The sequence below is a fragment of the Mustela lutreola genome, chromosome 10 (assembly GCF_030435805.1).
Source record: "Mustela lutreola isolate mMusLut2 chromosome 10, mMusLut2.pri, whole genome shotgun sequence".
In the NCBI taxonomy this organism is placed as follows: domain Eukaryota; kingdom Metazoa; phylum Chordata; class Mammalia; order Carnivora; family Mustelidae; genus Mustela; species Mustela lutreola.
Window position 1 is genome coordinate 43043254 of NC_081299.1, and position 15745 is coordinate 43058998.

The 15745-nt window shown below is 46.0% G+C and overlaps 1 protein-coding gene across 3 annotated transcripts in view; it reads right to left on the reverse strand.

Moving 5' to 3' along the window:
- GLIS1 (GLIS family zinc finger 1) overlaps positions 1-4970 on the reverse strand; it is a 216799-nt gene extending 211829 nt beyond the window's left edge. Inside the window, exons 1-2 of one of the 3 annotated variants that reach the window (XM_059137085.1) lie at positions 4888-4970; positions 3522-3825 (exon numbers count right to left, since the gene is read on the reverse strand). In XM_059137085.1, the coding sequence (XP_058993068.1) occupies positions 3522-3783 (262 nt within the window). In that variant the 5' untranslated portion in view covers positions 3784-3825; positions 4888-4970. Of the gene's footprint in view, positions 1-3521; positions 3826-3964; positions 4119-4887 lie in introns of those variants that run through there. The other 2 variants (XM_059137082.1, XM_059137081.1) reach the window with 2 other exon arrangements.
- Between the last annotated feature and the right edge of the window lie 10775 nt (positions 4971-15745).

Genomic DNA, 15745 nt, shown 5'->3' on the forward strand with positions numbered 1-15745 from the left:
TTCACTATGCTAGCTCTCAGTAAAAGTACAAGCTGGGGAACCAGAATCGAATATTTGGAAGAGAGAGGCTTAGAAACCACCACTCTCTCAGGGGCGCCTGGGTGGCTCAGTGGGTTAAGCCTCTGCCTTCAGCTCAGGTCATGGTCTCAGGGTCCTGGGATTGAGCCCCATATTGGGCTCTCTGCTCAGCAGGGAGCCTGCTTGCCCCTCTCTCTGTCTGCATCTCTGCCTACTTGTGATCTCTCTCTGTCAAATAAATAAATAAAATCTTAAAAAAAAAAAAAAAGAAACAAAGAAAAGAAAAAAGAAACTGCCACTCTCTGTTGGTAGCTTTGAGCACATCCTTGAGCCTCAGTGTCTTCATCTATAAAATGGGAGTCAGAGTCATGATGTACCCAGCACTCTAAAGACCACAAAGCACTCTACATCTGTCCCCTTAAAGCAGCCCACAAGGTAGGCAGAGCACAGTTGGCGTGAGGGCAGATGAGAGAATGTGTGGGAACACGGTGGAAACTGGAAAGCACTGTGCACAGGGAACAAGCGTCATCGGGCCATCACCACAAAGCCGTCTGCCTCCATAAAGCCCAGATGTTTACCTTCTTTCCTTGTCAGGACTTCCAAAGGCACAGTGTTGGGTGTTTAATAATAAGAAAGAAAAATGCAGCATCTGGTAATCTGGCCTTTGCAGCTGCCTGGAATCTGGATAAACGGGACTCTGCCATAAACAGATCGTGATTCTTATTGTAAATGATGACAATGTTAGTCCATGACGTCGCACCATCCCCAGCACCTCCTGACTCCAGATCTGGAAACACCGAGAAGCCCAGCATATATGGATGAGTTGCTGGATTCAAGGGCTCGCTCCCTTCCTCGGCTTAGGGTCTATCTGAAGCAGAAGACAGCTCATCTGAAACCTGACCCCAGGCGGAGCAGTACCGTCTTCTCTCTGGGCAGACGTGGACACAAAAGACCCCATGCTTGGCTCCTCTCGGCTTCCCCCAGCCAGCGCACCCGAGAGTGAGCTTCACATTCAATATTTTAAAAATCAAACCGGTCTCCCTCCTTTCCCTGCCTCCTTCACCACAAGTATCACTTACCCTAGCATGGTAGCCTGGCATGAATTAATAAAAGTGACCCCTTCTAGCTTCTTCGTTTATAAAGCATTCTTACAACCATCGTTAGATTTACCCTGGGAGGAGACATTATTACCTCTCATGCAAATGGAAAACCAGAGGCTGAGCACATTAAACACACCCCCAGAGGAATCCCCACAATTACCAGACACTGAAGAGACCCTTTCACTAAAGCTCTCCTCAGTCTTTCCAAATCAGTCTCGCACTAAATTGATAAGTGGGGAAACTAAGGCTCAGAGAAAGAACAGCTTCCCCCCAAGCTCCCACAGATATAGGTGGCGGGGCATAGTCCGTGGATATTTTTTGTTTGGTATTTGCATCTGTTTCAAATAAACCTATGATTTGGAGCTAGACACCAAGCATTCAAAGGGTTACGTGGTCTGGGGAATATTTGAGCAGGAGCAGGGGCAGTAAGGTTCCTTGTGACATTTTTAAGAGAACTGCTGAAGCCCTGCGGGGAAGTTTATTTTGTCTCTGATCACTGAGGGACTGGACTGTGAGAAAGAACTCTCTTAGAAGGACAGAGGTCACGGTGGAAATTTCTTCAAGCCCAGGTCAGTGAGCAAAGGCTGGTCAGAGAACTCCCACCCAGACCCCGGGGTGGCCTTTTACACAGGAGACGTTTTCCCCACTCTCAGGCCTCAATTTCCTCATCTTTCAAATGGGTATAATAAATTCTACGCCACCAGCCTCACTGGAGACAGTGAAGAAAAAAGTTTAGAAGCCTCTTAAAAAGCTTAACCAGAACGACCATCTAAGGATACAAAGAAAGAGGCTGTTCCTCCCATCCCTTTATTCTCCTCTGCCCCTTCCCAATACAATCCTGACTTAAATATCTCATATATTAGACATTGGTGGGGGAAGGGGAGTGTAAATAAAAATAACTGGGGTTTGGAAGAATCGAAGTAGAAAGTTCATGTGCAAAGCCTGATGAGGTCTCTAACCACGGCTCTGAGCAGAGACCACATTTAGGAGAGACATTCGCCAGGTCCTAAGAGAACTCCGTCTTCAGGGACAGCTACGATTTTTTTAAAACCTAAAACACTGCAGGAGGTACCTGTTTAAGGGAGGATTATGTGTGGAACGGTGCAAGCTAAAGAGCTCAGCACAGCAAATATTACTTGTGTCTTGCTTGCTACCCACCACTCCTCTCTCCCCAGTAAAAGAACACTTCCTATGCATACCCAGTAATAATACTCTGAAGCCATTGTTTGCTGTGTCCACCCTTTCAAACAGGATCCCACTCTGTTGGAGAAGAGACTAACATTGACAATGAGGCAAGAAATTGCACTCTTCAACAAAGTCAGGTGTTTTCATCAAGAAGAAAAACACTGTTTACATTCATTTCATTTTACCACTGCCTGAATTTGGAGGTTGGTTATTTTCTCCCCAGAAGAAGCTCTCATCTCTAAAACCAAGACACTCTAACTTTTCTAAGTTGCTGGGGCTGATGCTAAAGGATTTATGTCTACAGGGCCAAAAGAAATCTTTGTCTTCCTTGAGAATCACCTGAAAATAGAACCAAGAAGCCCGAAAAGCTAAAATAATGAAATCCCAAGCCTTGGTTTCTCTCAGGGAGAAAATAAGCTGGGAGGAGGGGGTACCAATCTGTACCTTAACAATCTCCCCAATTTCTGGTTAATTATCCGTCAGCATGAAACTTATAAATAATGACTCAATAATAATTAACTGTGATGAGAACGGGTTCATGAGAATGCCTGCATCATCGCTGACTTTGAGCCCATGAACCCTACTGGGGCCTGCACCTTACACCCACCAGCCTCACTGGGTAGAGGAAGGATATTGCAAAGGAACTTCTGACCAATTATGCTTCTGAAGCTTCAAATTCAGAAAGGCCTTCTTTTAAGCCAGAAATTAACTCAGGCTGAATCACAGATTCATAAAATTTTCCATCAGGAATCCAGAAATCATCCGATATAATTAATTCCTTAATTGGCAGAAGGGGAAACTGAGGTTCCAAGAGGGGAGAGGTCTTGCTGAAAGCCTCTGGTTTTTGTTATTTAGCATCAGAATATGTCCAGATATGCCTGTAGGCAGTTCAGAGATAGTCGAGTTGCTAGTCACCCTAATTTATAAGATTTTTTGTAAGTTTCACACAACTTTTATCAGAAATACAGAGATGCAAAATCATGTAATCTGGACTTTCTATACACACCCTTCTCCAGAATAGGTTTATTGAGTTTAAATTAGATGCCTCTTAAACGGCCATCATTTTATAATGACGACCAAGTCCCAAACCACTAAAAAGAAACTCATGAACACTAGAGAAAGAACCACCAAGTTCCCACAAAGGTGTGCAGTGTCCGGGCCAGGCGGCCCGAACTTCTCCACACCTTCTGCCAGGCACGCTGGTGGGGCGAGACTTACCCTTCCCGGCGGCAGCGGCTTTGGACTGCCCAAACTCTCTGGGGCTCCGTGGCCGGAGGAGGTCGTGGGCGCACGGCGGCGGCACAGGCGGCCGGGGCAGCAGGTCACGCGGGCCCCCATCCACGCAGCCACCGCCGCTCACGGTGACCCTGAAGGCCATGTGCGTACCGCCAAGGCCAGTGGGCCCGCGGCCTGGACCCGGAGCGCCGAGGGCCTCCTTCGGCCTCTTGTCTGAGCGCGCCTCCGCCACCTCGCAGTGCATGGCGCCAGGGCAGGGTGGGCCACCGGGGGTCGCGCCGGGCTCCTGGAGAGGGGAGACAGCACCCGCGCGTTAGAATGAACGGAACAGCCCCCTTTCTTGTCCCAGGGTAGGTTTGGGCAGGTCACCACCACTCCTCGGTTTATTCCCCGTCTCTAAAATGGGTTAGCCCCACCACACTTACCTTAACCTGACAAACACACCTGATCCCGCAAAAGCCCCTTCCCGGCACAGAGTGGCTCGCACTTCTCTGGTGTGTCGAGGGCCCTGGCCACCCGCCGCCACAGCGCATTCCGAGAAGCCCGTGCACCCTCCCGCTCAAATCTGCCTCCACCAACACCGGCCTTCTTCAAAGGAAGAATGGGGAAACTGAGGCCTGGAGCGGGGAGAGCGCCTGTACGGTGTCACCCAGTGAGACAGGAGCGGGCGGCAACTAGGATTTCCAGGGCAGGACTCTGGCGACGCTGCGGAGACTACTCCAGGTGGGGCAGGGGCTGCGCGCCTCCTGGGCGCTTCGGGGACCCGGGCTGCGCGCAGGGATGAACTGCGCACCCACCGGTCTGGGGCGCGGACTTACCCACGAGACTTACCCCGAGACTTACCCACGACCACCTCAGCCCGAGAGTGGGCGTCCGATGATGGGCGCTCACTCCTGCGGCACGAACCCATCACGAGCACACGGAGACACGCACACTCCCACGCGCAGCAGAGAAAATGAACCCATCGCACGGGCAAACCCGCACAAAGTCGGTAACGCCCATGGACGCTGGCTCCCACGCATACCACACACCCCCGCAAATGCACACTGGAGACACGGCGTGCCACACGAATTGCTCTCTCATTCACCCGCTCAGACACTCAGCAACACCAGCAGCCTCACCGGCTCACACAACACAAACACGCGCGCTCGGTTCCTCTCCACAGGGTCTCGGCCCTTCCAACATCCCTCCTGGAACAAGGGCCCGGGGCCCCCAAACTCTCCTCTCCCCGCTGCGCTCCCGCGCCATTCCAAAGGTCCCGGGATTCCGGCGTCGCTGGGACCCTACCCTCGGACCTCGGCCCTGGCGCCCGCCCCCTCCCCGGGTCATGAGCCGCGCCCCCTCTCACCTAGCCGCCGCGGCTGCAAATCGCGGGGCACACCGCTCGGCGCGCCTCCACTGGCGCCGCAGCCCCCGCAGCCGCCGCTGCCGCCGCGTCCGGCGGGGCGGCATCCCGGGGCGGGGGCGGGGCCCAGACCTGCCGGACAGCCCCTCCAGCCACTGGCTTGATGAGGCTGCCGCGTAGAGGCCAATCGCGGCGCGAGGGCGGGGCCTCCTTGCCTGGGGGCCTGGGCAGGGCCAGGCGCGGGGCTGGGCGGAGGGTTTGACAAGCGGCGGCTGCCGGAGCCCTGCGCTGCCCGCTGCCCTCCGGCCGCCTGGCCGGGCAGGGCGGCGCCGCGGGCGAGAGAGGCAGGGCTCTGTCGTCCGAGCTGGGCTGGCTGGGCGGCGGAGCGCACTGGGCGTCAGGAGAGCCAGGCTGTGTCCCCGTCTGGCCCAGCGGCTGAGACCGGACCCTTCCCTTCTCCGAGGTCAGTTTTCTCATCAGATGGGATCCGCGAAACCTGCGCGCTGAGGTAACAGATGTGAAAGTGCTTTGAAAGTTTGGTTGCAGAATCCAGGCGACTCACTCAAGAACTTGCACCGCATTTCACAGCCAGTCCGCGGCAGCGTTGGGAAGAGAACTGGGGATCTCTGACCACTTTTCTTACGTTTTTGTTTTTGTGGTGTTTTTCACCGTAGAGTCCAGCCTAGAGGGTCTCAAACTCTGGAGCTGAAAGACAAACAAAAACTGGGGCACCTAGCTGGCCCAGTCAGAAGGCCATGCACCCATGATCTCAGGGTCGTGAGTCTGAGTCCCACCTTGGGCGTAGAGCTTACTTTTTAGAAAAATTAAAAAGTTTATTTTTAAAAAAAAAAAAAAGACAAACAAAACCAGATGCCCGGTCCCAAGTAGAAAATATTCTAATTGTATCTGTGCATCTGTCTGGGGGCAGGGCCCCAGCGCCTAGATTGTTAGCAAGCTCCCAGAAGATCTTAGAGTCCTGAGGATTGAGACCCACTCCTCTAAGTTTCTTCCAGGCCTGGATTTGGGGCTTCCCTCACAGACAGCAGTGTCTCAGGGAGCCCTGTCCAATGTATGGGAAGAACATCACCTAAAGAACAGGACTTCTCACGTTGGAAGCAGTGGCTCAGTTCCCTTCTCTGAGCTTCAGTTCCCTCCTGTACAAAACAGGGCTGTTCAGGTGTGGCAGAGCTGGCAGCAGCATCCAGGCTTCCTGACTCCAAGTCTAGTGCTCTCCCTTCTATACCAGCCAGTTTTCCTCTAATAGGTATAGGATGTCAACCAACCTGGCCATTACAAACAGGTCAAGGGCCAAGGGATCCATAGAGCACCTCAAAGTCTTGTGTGTGTCTGGAGACTAGGAGTTGAGAATTGTTGCTACTTTTATGGTGCAAGGAGAAGAGGTAGAAAGGTTGAAGCGTAGCTCACCAACTCCTCCAACTAGGTACCCCCCTCAGAAGTTCTGTGCTGGCTGTGCGGTCAACAGGCCATGTGGCTTTAGCAGATCATAATCTCACTCTGGACCTCAATTTCCATTTCAAAAAGCAAGACAGTTGGAAGAAGGTGACTGGCATTTCCGGTTCTACCTTTCAGTGGGTCCAGGAGCTAAGCCCTCTGTGCTCCCTCCCTCACCACACACACACACACACACACAGCACTGCACACTTAGGACTCTGAAAACACTTGCCGAATAAGTCATTTAATCAGCTATAACTGCAGGCAAATCTATCCCAATTTCCAAGATGTAGCAACAGCTCATTCACTTAGTCTTTACTGGGCACCTACCCTGAACCAGCCCCTATAGCCTCAGCTAGGGTAATGGACATCCTGCCCTTCCCCCAGAGAGCTCACAGCTCCACTCCACCAGGACAGATGGCTTTGTAAAGCCTAAAAAAGCAATGAGAAGGTTAATATTCTCAGTAAAATAGACCTCTTAAACACTTGTATACTGCAGGAACCCTTTGGGAATATACAGAACCTAATGGGTGCATGCATTTTTTTTTCCTAGAAGGAATTACAAGGAATTGTTAACATTGGTTAAGGGAATGGAGTGCTGGAGGGGTACTTTTTCTTTTTTTTTTTTTTACTTTTTCTATCAATATATATTGTCCTCCCTCTCTTTAAATAGGGATTATTTGAGTAGTAGGGCTATGAGCTGTATTTTTTCTTTATAGTTTTGTTATAAAAATAAAAATCATTAATATTTTAATTATCATGAAAAAAACACAGCAAAACAAATAAAACCCACTTCTCCCTTCAGCAGGCCAGACAATAATGTATATTTTTTATACTAACCAGTGTTCCTACTCAAACTGGTTTTTGCCCTTCTAGTCCCACACAGCCTGTCTACTGGATATGTCCACTTGGCGTCATCTCCAAAAGCAAACATGATGTTTCCTTTCTTGTGTCTACCTAATGAATGGCCCATGGCTAAGTTCCCCCATGTCAGAAGTCTGATTCATCCAAGGCCCCCCCTCTCCCACATTCCCATATTTGATTCACCATCAATCCACCTAACACATGCCCCCACACACATTTCTTCCCAATTTTTCTACTTGCCTCTAGCCTCATCCTCTTCTACCACCCATTTTCCATACAGGTCTCTCTCTCAGTCTCTAAAACATAGATTAGACCATGTCACTTCCCTGATGAAGACAATGATCATTAATAGATCTCAACAATCATCTCAATGAAGTCAAACAATTTTCTCACTCCACTACTGAACCCTATCCTGTGTTCCCTAAAATATTTTCATTACCTAGAGCCCAGAAGATATATTCATGTCTTCATAGTTTTGTATATCATATTTCCTATACTAACCTTTTTTCCTCTTGTTCTTCGTATTCCTTCCCATGAATTGGGTCACTTTTCCCCAGAAGCCTTCCTGAAATCCTCTGGCTACAGTTATTTTCTTCTTGCACACTCTTACAGCGACCTCTACTTCATTCTATCTCAGAACTTATATTATACCATTTTATAACTACCAGTTCAACAGTCTGTCTCTTCCTCTAGACTGAGAGCTTTCTGGGAGCAGGGGCAGCCTTTTGTCTTTGTAACTCCAGAACCTAGAACAGATTCTGGCACAGAGTCAGGACTAGGTAAATGTTTATGGAATGCTGATTGAATTACTTGATACTAACCACTGCTTCATTTGCTTGACTGCATTTCCAGCTAAGCACTTCTTCAACCTATCCAGACCTCTCTAGTTACCATCTTTGTCCAGAATCGTAAACATATACTCAACAAATGGTTGAGGCAAAAATAGACATGTCAGTGTATCAAGCATCTCCCATGTCCTGGAAATATGAAAAAGAGAATGAATAGAGGTGATGGATGTTACACTGCTTACCCTACCTCTTTCTTGCAGCAAGAGAAGAATTAACATTCACTGGGGAACCTACTATATCCCAGGTAGTATGGCTGACACTCTCCATATGTGATCTCATTTTATCCTGAAAACTCTGAGAGAAAGAGATTATCTTCTCCATCTTTTAGGTGGGAGAAAAAAAAGTTCCAAATTAAGTGGTTTGCCAAAGTTCTCAGTTAAGAGTGTCTTCCCCCCATACATCCGTGGTCAACTGATTTTTAGTAAGAAGGCCAAGACCCGGGTACCTGGGTGGCTCAGTCAGTTAAGCGTCTGCCTTCAGCTCAGTCATGATCCCAGGGTCCTAGGATGGAGCCCTGCATTGGGCTCCCTACTCATCGGGGAGTCTGCTTCTCCCTCTCTCTCTGTCCCCACCCCACCCCCCGCTCGTGCTTTCTCTCTCTTAAGTAAATTTTTAAAAATCTTTAAAAATAAATAAACAAATAAAAATAAGAATGCCAAGACCACTCATTGAGGAAAGAATAGTCTCTTCAACAAACAGTGCTAGGACAACTGACTATCCGCATGTGAAAGAATGAAGTTGAATCCCCATCTCATTCCCTCTACAAAAAGTAACTCCAAATGGATCAACTTTCTAAATGCAAGAGCCAAAAAACATAGAATACTTAGGAGAAAACATAGGGGTGATCTTTGTGACCTTGGATTTGGCAATGGGTTCTTAGATGTGAAACCAAAAACACAAGCAACAAAATTTTAAAAATTGGACTTCTTCAAAATTAAAGACTTTTCTGCACCAAAGGACATTATGAAGGCAGTGAAAAGAAAACCTACAGAATAGGAGAAGATATTTGCAAATCATACATTTGATAAGAGTTTAGTATACAGAATATATAAATAACTCACATAACCCAACAGCAAAATGACAACATAGTCAAAAAATGGGCAAAGGACACTTCTCCAAAGAAGATATACAATGGCCAGCAAGTATCTGAAAAGATGCTCAAACTTATTAGTCATTAAGGAAACATAAATCAAAATTACCATGAGGTATCATTTCATACCCACTAGGATATCTATAATTTTTTTTTTAAATGAAAAACAAAACAGAAAAGAATAAATGTTGGTGAAGATGTAGAGAAATTGGAACACTCATACATTGCTGGTAAGAATATAAAATGGTTCAGCCACTGTAGAAAACATTTTGAGGATTCCTCTTTACATTTAACATAGGATTACCATATGACCAGCAATTCCACTCCTAGGCATATACCCAAAAGAACATTGTTGTGGAAACAATCCAAATGTTCATCAGTGGATGAATGGATAAGCAAACTATGCTTGTAAACACATCCGCATTCACACAATGGAATACCCATTCAGCCATAAAAAGGAATGAAGTTCTGAAACACATTACAAGCTGGATGAACTCAAGAACACTACGGGGACGCCTGGGTGGCTCAGTTGGTTAAGCAGCTGCCTTCGGCTCAGGTCATGATCCCAGCGTCCTGGGATCGAGTCCCACATCGGGCTCCTTGCTCAGCAGGGAGCCTGCTTCTCCCTCTGCCTCTGCCTGCCATTCTGTCTGCCTGTGCTCACTCTCTCCCCCTCTCTCTCTCTGATAAATAAATAAAATCTTTAAAAAAAAAAAAAAAAAGAACACTACGATAAGTGACAGAAGTACATAAAAGGTCACGCATTGTATGATTCCACTTATATGATCTATCCTTGATAGGTAAATCCATAGAGACAGAAAGCAGATTAGTGGTAACCAGGGCCTAAGGGGAGAGACCAATGGGGATTATCTGCTTAATGGCTATAGGTTTTCCTTTAGTGAAAAGTTTTTGGAATTAGATAAAAGTGATGGTTGTACAATATCATGGATGTACTAAATGCCACTGAATTACTCATTTTAAGTGGTTTATTTTATGTTACACAAGTTTTATTGCAATAAAATTTTTTAAATTTAATTAAAATTAAAGATTATCCTCTGAGTCCAAAGCCTGGGTTTACTTCACTGCACTTTGTAACTTTCATTGAGAACAATCCACAAAATGGCTTTAGTCATTTATGGAGCCTTTAAAGGTTGTAGCTCTGGTGTTATCAAGCTAAGGAACACCAGCAAGTCACCATCCCAGGATCCTCAATACTGTGCCTGCCAAATAAAGATGACAGCTTCTGTGGAGGCTTCTGTGGAGACTCAGTAAGAGGGAAGAAGATAGAATGAACCAAAAAAGAAGAAGTGATGATGATGATGAATGAAACACCCAACATACTTCTCCCACCACTTCCAGACTTCATTTTATTAAGTTGAAGGTGCCCTTTTTAAAAGAAAATAAGGAAAAACTCCTGAAGAATCCCAATATGGAATACAGTCATAAAGGGGCAATAAAGCTGTTCTAGATAAAAATCTCATATACTGGGGGTGCCTGGGTGGCTCAGTGGGTTAAAGCCTCGGCCTTCAGCTCAGGTCATGATCCCAGGGTCCTGGGATCGGGCCCCACATCGGGCTCTCTGCTCAGCAGGGAGCCTGCTTCCTCTTCTCTGCCTGCCTCTCTGCCTACTAGTGATCTCTGTCAAATAAATAAATAAAATCTTTTTTAAAAAAAGAAAGAAAAGACACACCACAAACAGGGAGAAAATATTCGCAAATCATATATCCAATTAATGAACTGTATTCAGAATATATGAAGAACCCTTACAACTTAACAAATAGAAAACAACCAAAGATTTTAAACGGACAAGCGATGTGAAGAGATACTTCACCAAAGAAAATATGCAGATGGAAAACAAGCATGTAAAAAGATGTTCATTATCATTTGTCATCAAGATGCAAATTATAAGCACACTGAGATAGCAGTACCACCCATTAGAATGGTTAAAATTTAAAAATAGAAAAATATCAAATGTTGGCAATGATGTGAAGCAACTGGAACTCCCATAAATAGTTGGTAGAAATGCAAAAAGGGGGGCACCTGGGTGGCTCAGTCAATTAAGGGACCGACTCTTGATTTTGGCTCAGGTCACGATCTCAGGGTCATGAGACCAAGCCCCCTGTGGAGTCCTGCATTAGGCTCCGGGTGCCATGGAGTTTGCTTGTCCCTCTTCCTCTGCTCCTCCCCTCCCCTACTCTCGCTTGCTCTTGCTCTCTCTCTCAAATAAATAAAACTAAATGAAACCAGAGAGGGAGACAAACCATAAGAGACTCTTAATCATAGGAAACAAACTGAGGGTTGTTGGAGGGGAGGGGGCTGGGGGGCTGAGGTAACTGGGAGATGGACATTAAGGAGGGCACGTGATATAATGACGTAATGAGCACTGGGTATTATGTATGACTGATGAACCACAGACCTGTGCCTCTGAAACTAATAATACATTATATGTTAATTAAAAAATAAAACTATTCCAAAATAAAAAATATAATAAAAAAGAAATGCAGAAAGTTACAACCACTTTGGAAAACAATTTGCTATTTTCTTACAAAGTTAAAGATAACACTTATAGTACAACCCATACAAGCCAGTAATCCATTCCCAGCATGAGATGAAAATCTATGTTCCCACAAAAACCTATACATGAAAATTTTTAGGAAACTTATTTGTGATCCTAGAAAATATAAAACCAAATATTTCTGAGCTGCAGAACGATAAACTGTGGTAAATCCACAGAACAGAATACTACTGGGCAATAACACAAAATTGATCCTTGATATACTTAACAACATGGGTAAGTCACATTGTATCATCTAAGTAATTGAAGCCAGACTCAAAAGACCACCTACTGTATGACCCCATGGATGTAACATTCTGGAAAAGACAAAATTATAGAGAACAGATCCGTGATCTCCAGGAGTTATGCATTGGAAAAGATTTGCCTGGAGTGAGGCCATTTTGGGGAGGAAGGGGCCATGATAGAGCTGTTCTGTATCTTGACTGTGGAAGTGTTTGCATGACTCTATGCATTTATCAAAACTCATAGATCTGTGCACTGTGAATTTTGCTGTATGCAAATTAAAAACAAAGAGTCAAGTTGGTTATTCCTGAAAGTAGAGTCTCTTCTAAATGAAGCCTCAGGTTAATCAGACTCTCTCTAGAAATAGAAACCGATAAATTGTTGGGGAAGCCAAGTTCTACTACACTCATTTCCTCTCCCTCTCCCTCTCCTCATCCTGTGTTTTCTCTCACTGTGAATGATGACACTACCGAGCTAAGATCCTAGGGGTTCTCCTAGGCTCCCTGTCTCCTCCACCCACACCCAGGCTCCGAGGCCTGTGGTTCCTACCTCCCAGGTGCTTCTTTCCATCTCCACACTGTGGCCCTCATCAGGCCTCATCATCTCTATCTATTTAGAATCACTGGGCCAGCCTCCCACCTGGGTCTCCTCCCTACAGCCACAGCGGTCTTTCTAAATCACTGATCCAACCATGTTGCTCTCCTCGCTGAAAGCCTTCTGAGTGCCTGTAGCTCTTTGGGGGCAAGAATTGTTTTAGGTGCCAGCCTAGCCCTAGTACTGAGCACAGACAGTGCCTATTGTCTGTGCACACTCAGTGAATTAAGGCTGAATCCAGGCATAAGTTAATAGAGTGAGAGAACAAGTTACTAAAGGATGTGCAGGCCTTCCGGGAAGTCATTCAGAGAGGTCTGAAGTAGTGTATCCAGAGGACCCACCGTCTTGGTCCAACAATATTGATTGAGAACCTACCATGCCCAGGAACTATCCTGAGCAGCCAGAGATTCATGGAGCTCCCCGACTTGTAGTGGACTCACAGTCTTCAGCCAGTCTTACAAAGGAGTGCACATCTGGGAATCACAGGAACCACCAAAGATAAGGTCCCAAAGGAGAAATGCTCCTCATGATGAGAGGCTGTGAAGTGGGAGGAGGAATTGGAGGCTTGATGAAGTCACGGAAGGCTTCCCTGAAGAGGTGATGATTCAACTAGAATCTCGGAGGACACGAAGTCCCTGGTTGAGGAGCCAAGGAAGAGCTTTCCAGCAGATGGTCAAGTGTGCGCCGAAATCCTGAGATGAGGGGAACAGAGATCCCTTCCAGGCAGTGAAGGAAGGGGGGTGGGATTGGAAGCCACAGAGTGAGGGGGAAGGTGCCAGATGAGACTGGGGAAGGGAAAAGGATGGGTCCAAAATTAATGAGGAATTTTGGGTTGAAGACTAACATGATTTGATCCGTTCTGAAAATACCATTCTACCTGTTGCGTGGAAAGTGGATGGAGAAAGAGGCGAGTGTGGATGCTGTTAGAATTGTCACGAGGAGCCCCAGAGAGCAAGGCTGGGGAGGCTGGACTCAGGTGGCCAGGTCGGTGGGGAGGGACAGAAGGGGCTAATGCAGCTTTACTTAGGAAGGAAACCTGATAAGCCTGGGACATGTGAGTGACAAGGACAGAAGGGAAGGGAGAGGCCCAGTGTCTGGAAGTAGCAGTTTTCAAGTTTCGAACTTCCCCTGGGTGGCCCAAGGCATTCCTCATCCTTAATGGTGGTTTCTGGAAGCAAGGTACAGCAACGGTCAGTCCACTGTTACACCCCTGCTTCACTCTCATTTCTAGGCAACTGCTCTTGCAGAACAACTTGCTTTGGGTTTTTTGTCTTGGGGTTTTTTGAAAATAATTTTATTTTTTTAAAAAATCAAACTTCTGGGGCACCTGGGTGGCTCAGTGGGTTGAGCCTCTGCCTTCGACTCGCGTTGTGGTCTCAGGGTCCTGGAATGGAGCCCCACTTCGGGCTCCCTGCTCAACGGGGAGCATGCTTTCCCCTCTCTCTGCCTGCCTCTCTGCCTACTTGTGATCCCTCTATCTGTCAAATAAATAAAATCTTTAAAAAAAAAAACACACAAACTTTTTTCTTTTTTTTTTAATTTTTAAATTCTGTTCAATCAGCCACTGTATAGTATATAATTAGTCCTCGATGCAGTGCTCAGTGATTCATTAGTTAAGTGTAACAACCAGGGCTCATCACAGTGTGTCCTCCTCAATACCCGTCATCCTGTTACCCCCTCCTCCCACCCTCCTCCCCTCTGAAATCCCCAGATTGTTTCTTGTGGCTCATTGTTTCTCATGGTTCGTCTCCCTCTCTGATTTCTCCCCCTTCGGATTCCCCTCCCTTCCCCTATGGCCCTCCGTGCTATTGCTTATGTTCCACACATGAGTGAAACCATATGATAATTGTTTTTCTCTGTTTGACTTACTTCACTTAAAATAATCTCCTCCAGTTCCATCCATGTTGATGCAAATGGCGGGGATTCATCCTTTCTGATGGTTGAGTAATATTCCACTGTATATATGGATCACATCTTCTTTATCCATTCATCTGTTGAAGGGCATCTTGGCTCCTTCCATAATTTAGCTAGTGTGGATATTGCTGCTATGAACATTGGACTGCATATGCCCCTTCTTTTCACTACATCTGTATCTTTGGGGTAAATACCCAGTAGTGCAGTTACTGGTCATAGAGTAGCTCTGTTCTTAACATCTTGAGGAACCCCCATACTGTTTTCCAGAATGGCTGTACCAGCTTGCATTTCCACCAACAATGTAAGAGGGTTCCCCTTTCTCCACATTCTCACCAACATTTGTTGTTTCCTGTTTTGTTCATTTTTGCCATTCTAACTGGTGTGAGGTGGTATCTCATTGTGGTTTTGATTTGTATTTCCCTGATGGCTAATGATATTGAGCATTTTTTCATGTGTCTGTTAGCTATTTGTGTATCTTTTTTAGAGAAGTGTTTGTTCATGTCTTCTGCCCATTTTTTAACTGGTTTTTTTGAGTGTTGAGTTTAAGAAGTTCTTTATAGTTCTTGGATACCAGCTCTTTATCTGTAATGTCTTTTGCAAATATCTTCTTCCATTCCATGGCTTGCTTCTTAGTTTCATTGACTGTTTCCTCTGCTGTGCAGAAGCTTTTTATCTTGATGAAGTCCCAAAAGTTCGTTTTTGCTTTTATTTCACTTGCCTTTGGAGACCTGTTTTGAAAGAAGTTATTGTGGCTGAGGTCAAAGAGGTGACTGCCTATGTTCTCCTCTAGGATTTTGATGGATTCCTGTCTCACATTGAGGTCTTTCATCCAGTTTGAGTTTATCTTTGTGTATGGTGTAAGGGAATGGTCCAGTTTCATTCTTCTATATGTAGCTGTCCAATTTTCCCAGCCCCACTTATTGAAGAGACTGTTCCCCCCACTTTGGATATTTTTTCCTGATTTGTCAAAGATTATTTGACCACAGAGTTGAGGACCCATATCTGGGCTCTCTACTCTGTTCCACTGGTCTATGTGTCTGTTTTTGTGCCAGTGCCATGCTGTCTTGGTGATCACAGCTTTGTAATATAGCTTAAAGTCAGGCAACACGATGCCCCCAGCTTTGTTTTTCTTTTTCATCCTTCCCTGGGCAATTCAGGTTCTTTTCTGGTTCCATACAAATTTTGGGAATATTTTTTCCAGCTCCTTGAAAAATGCCAATGGTATTTTAATAGGGATGACGTTGAAAATGTAAATATCTCTGGGGAGGATAGACATTTTAACAATTTTTATTCTTCCGATCC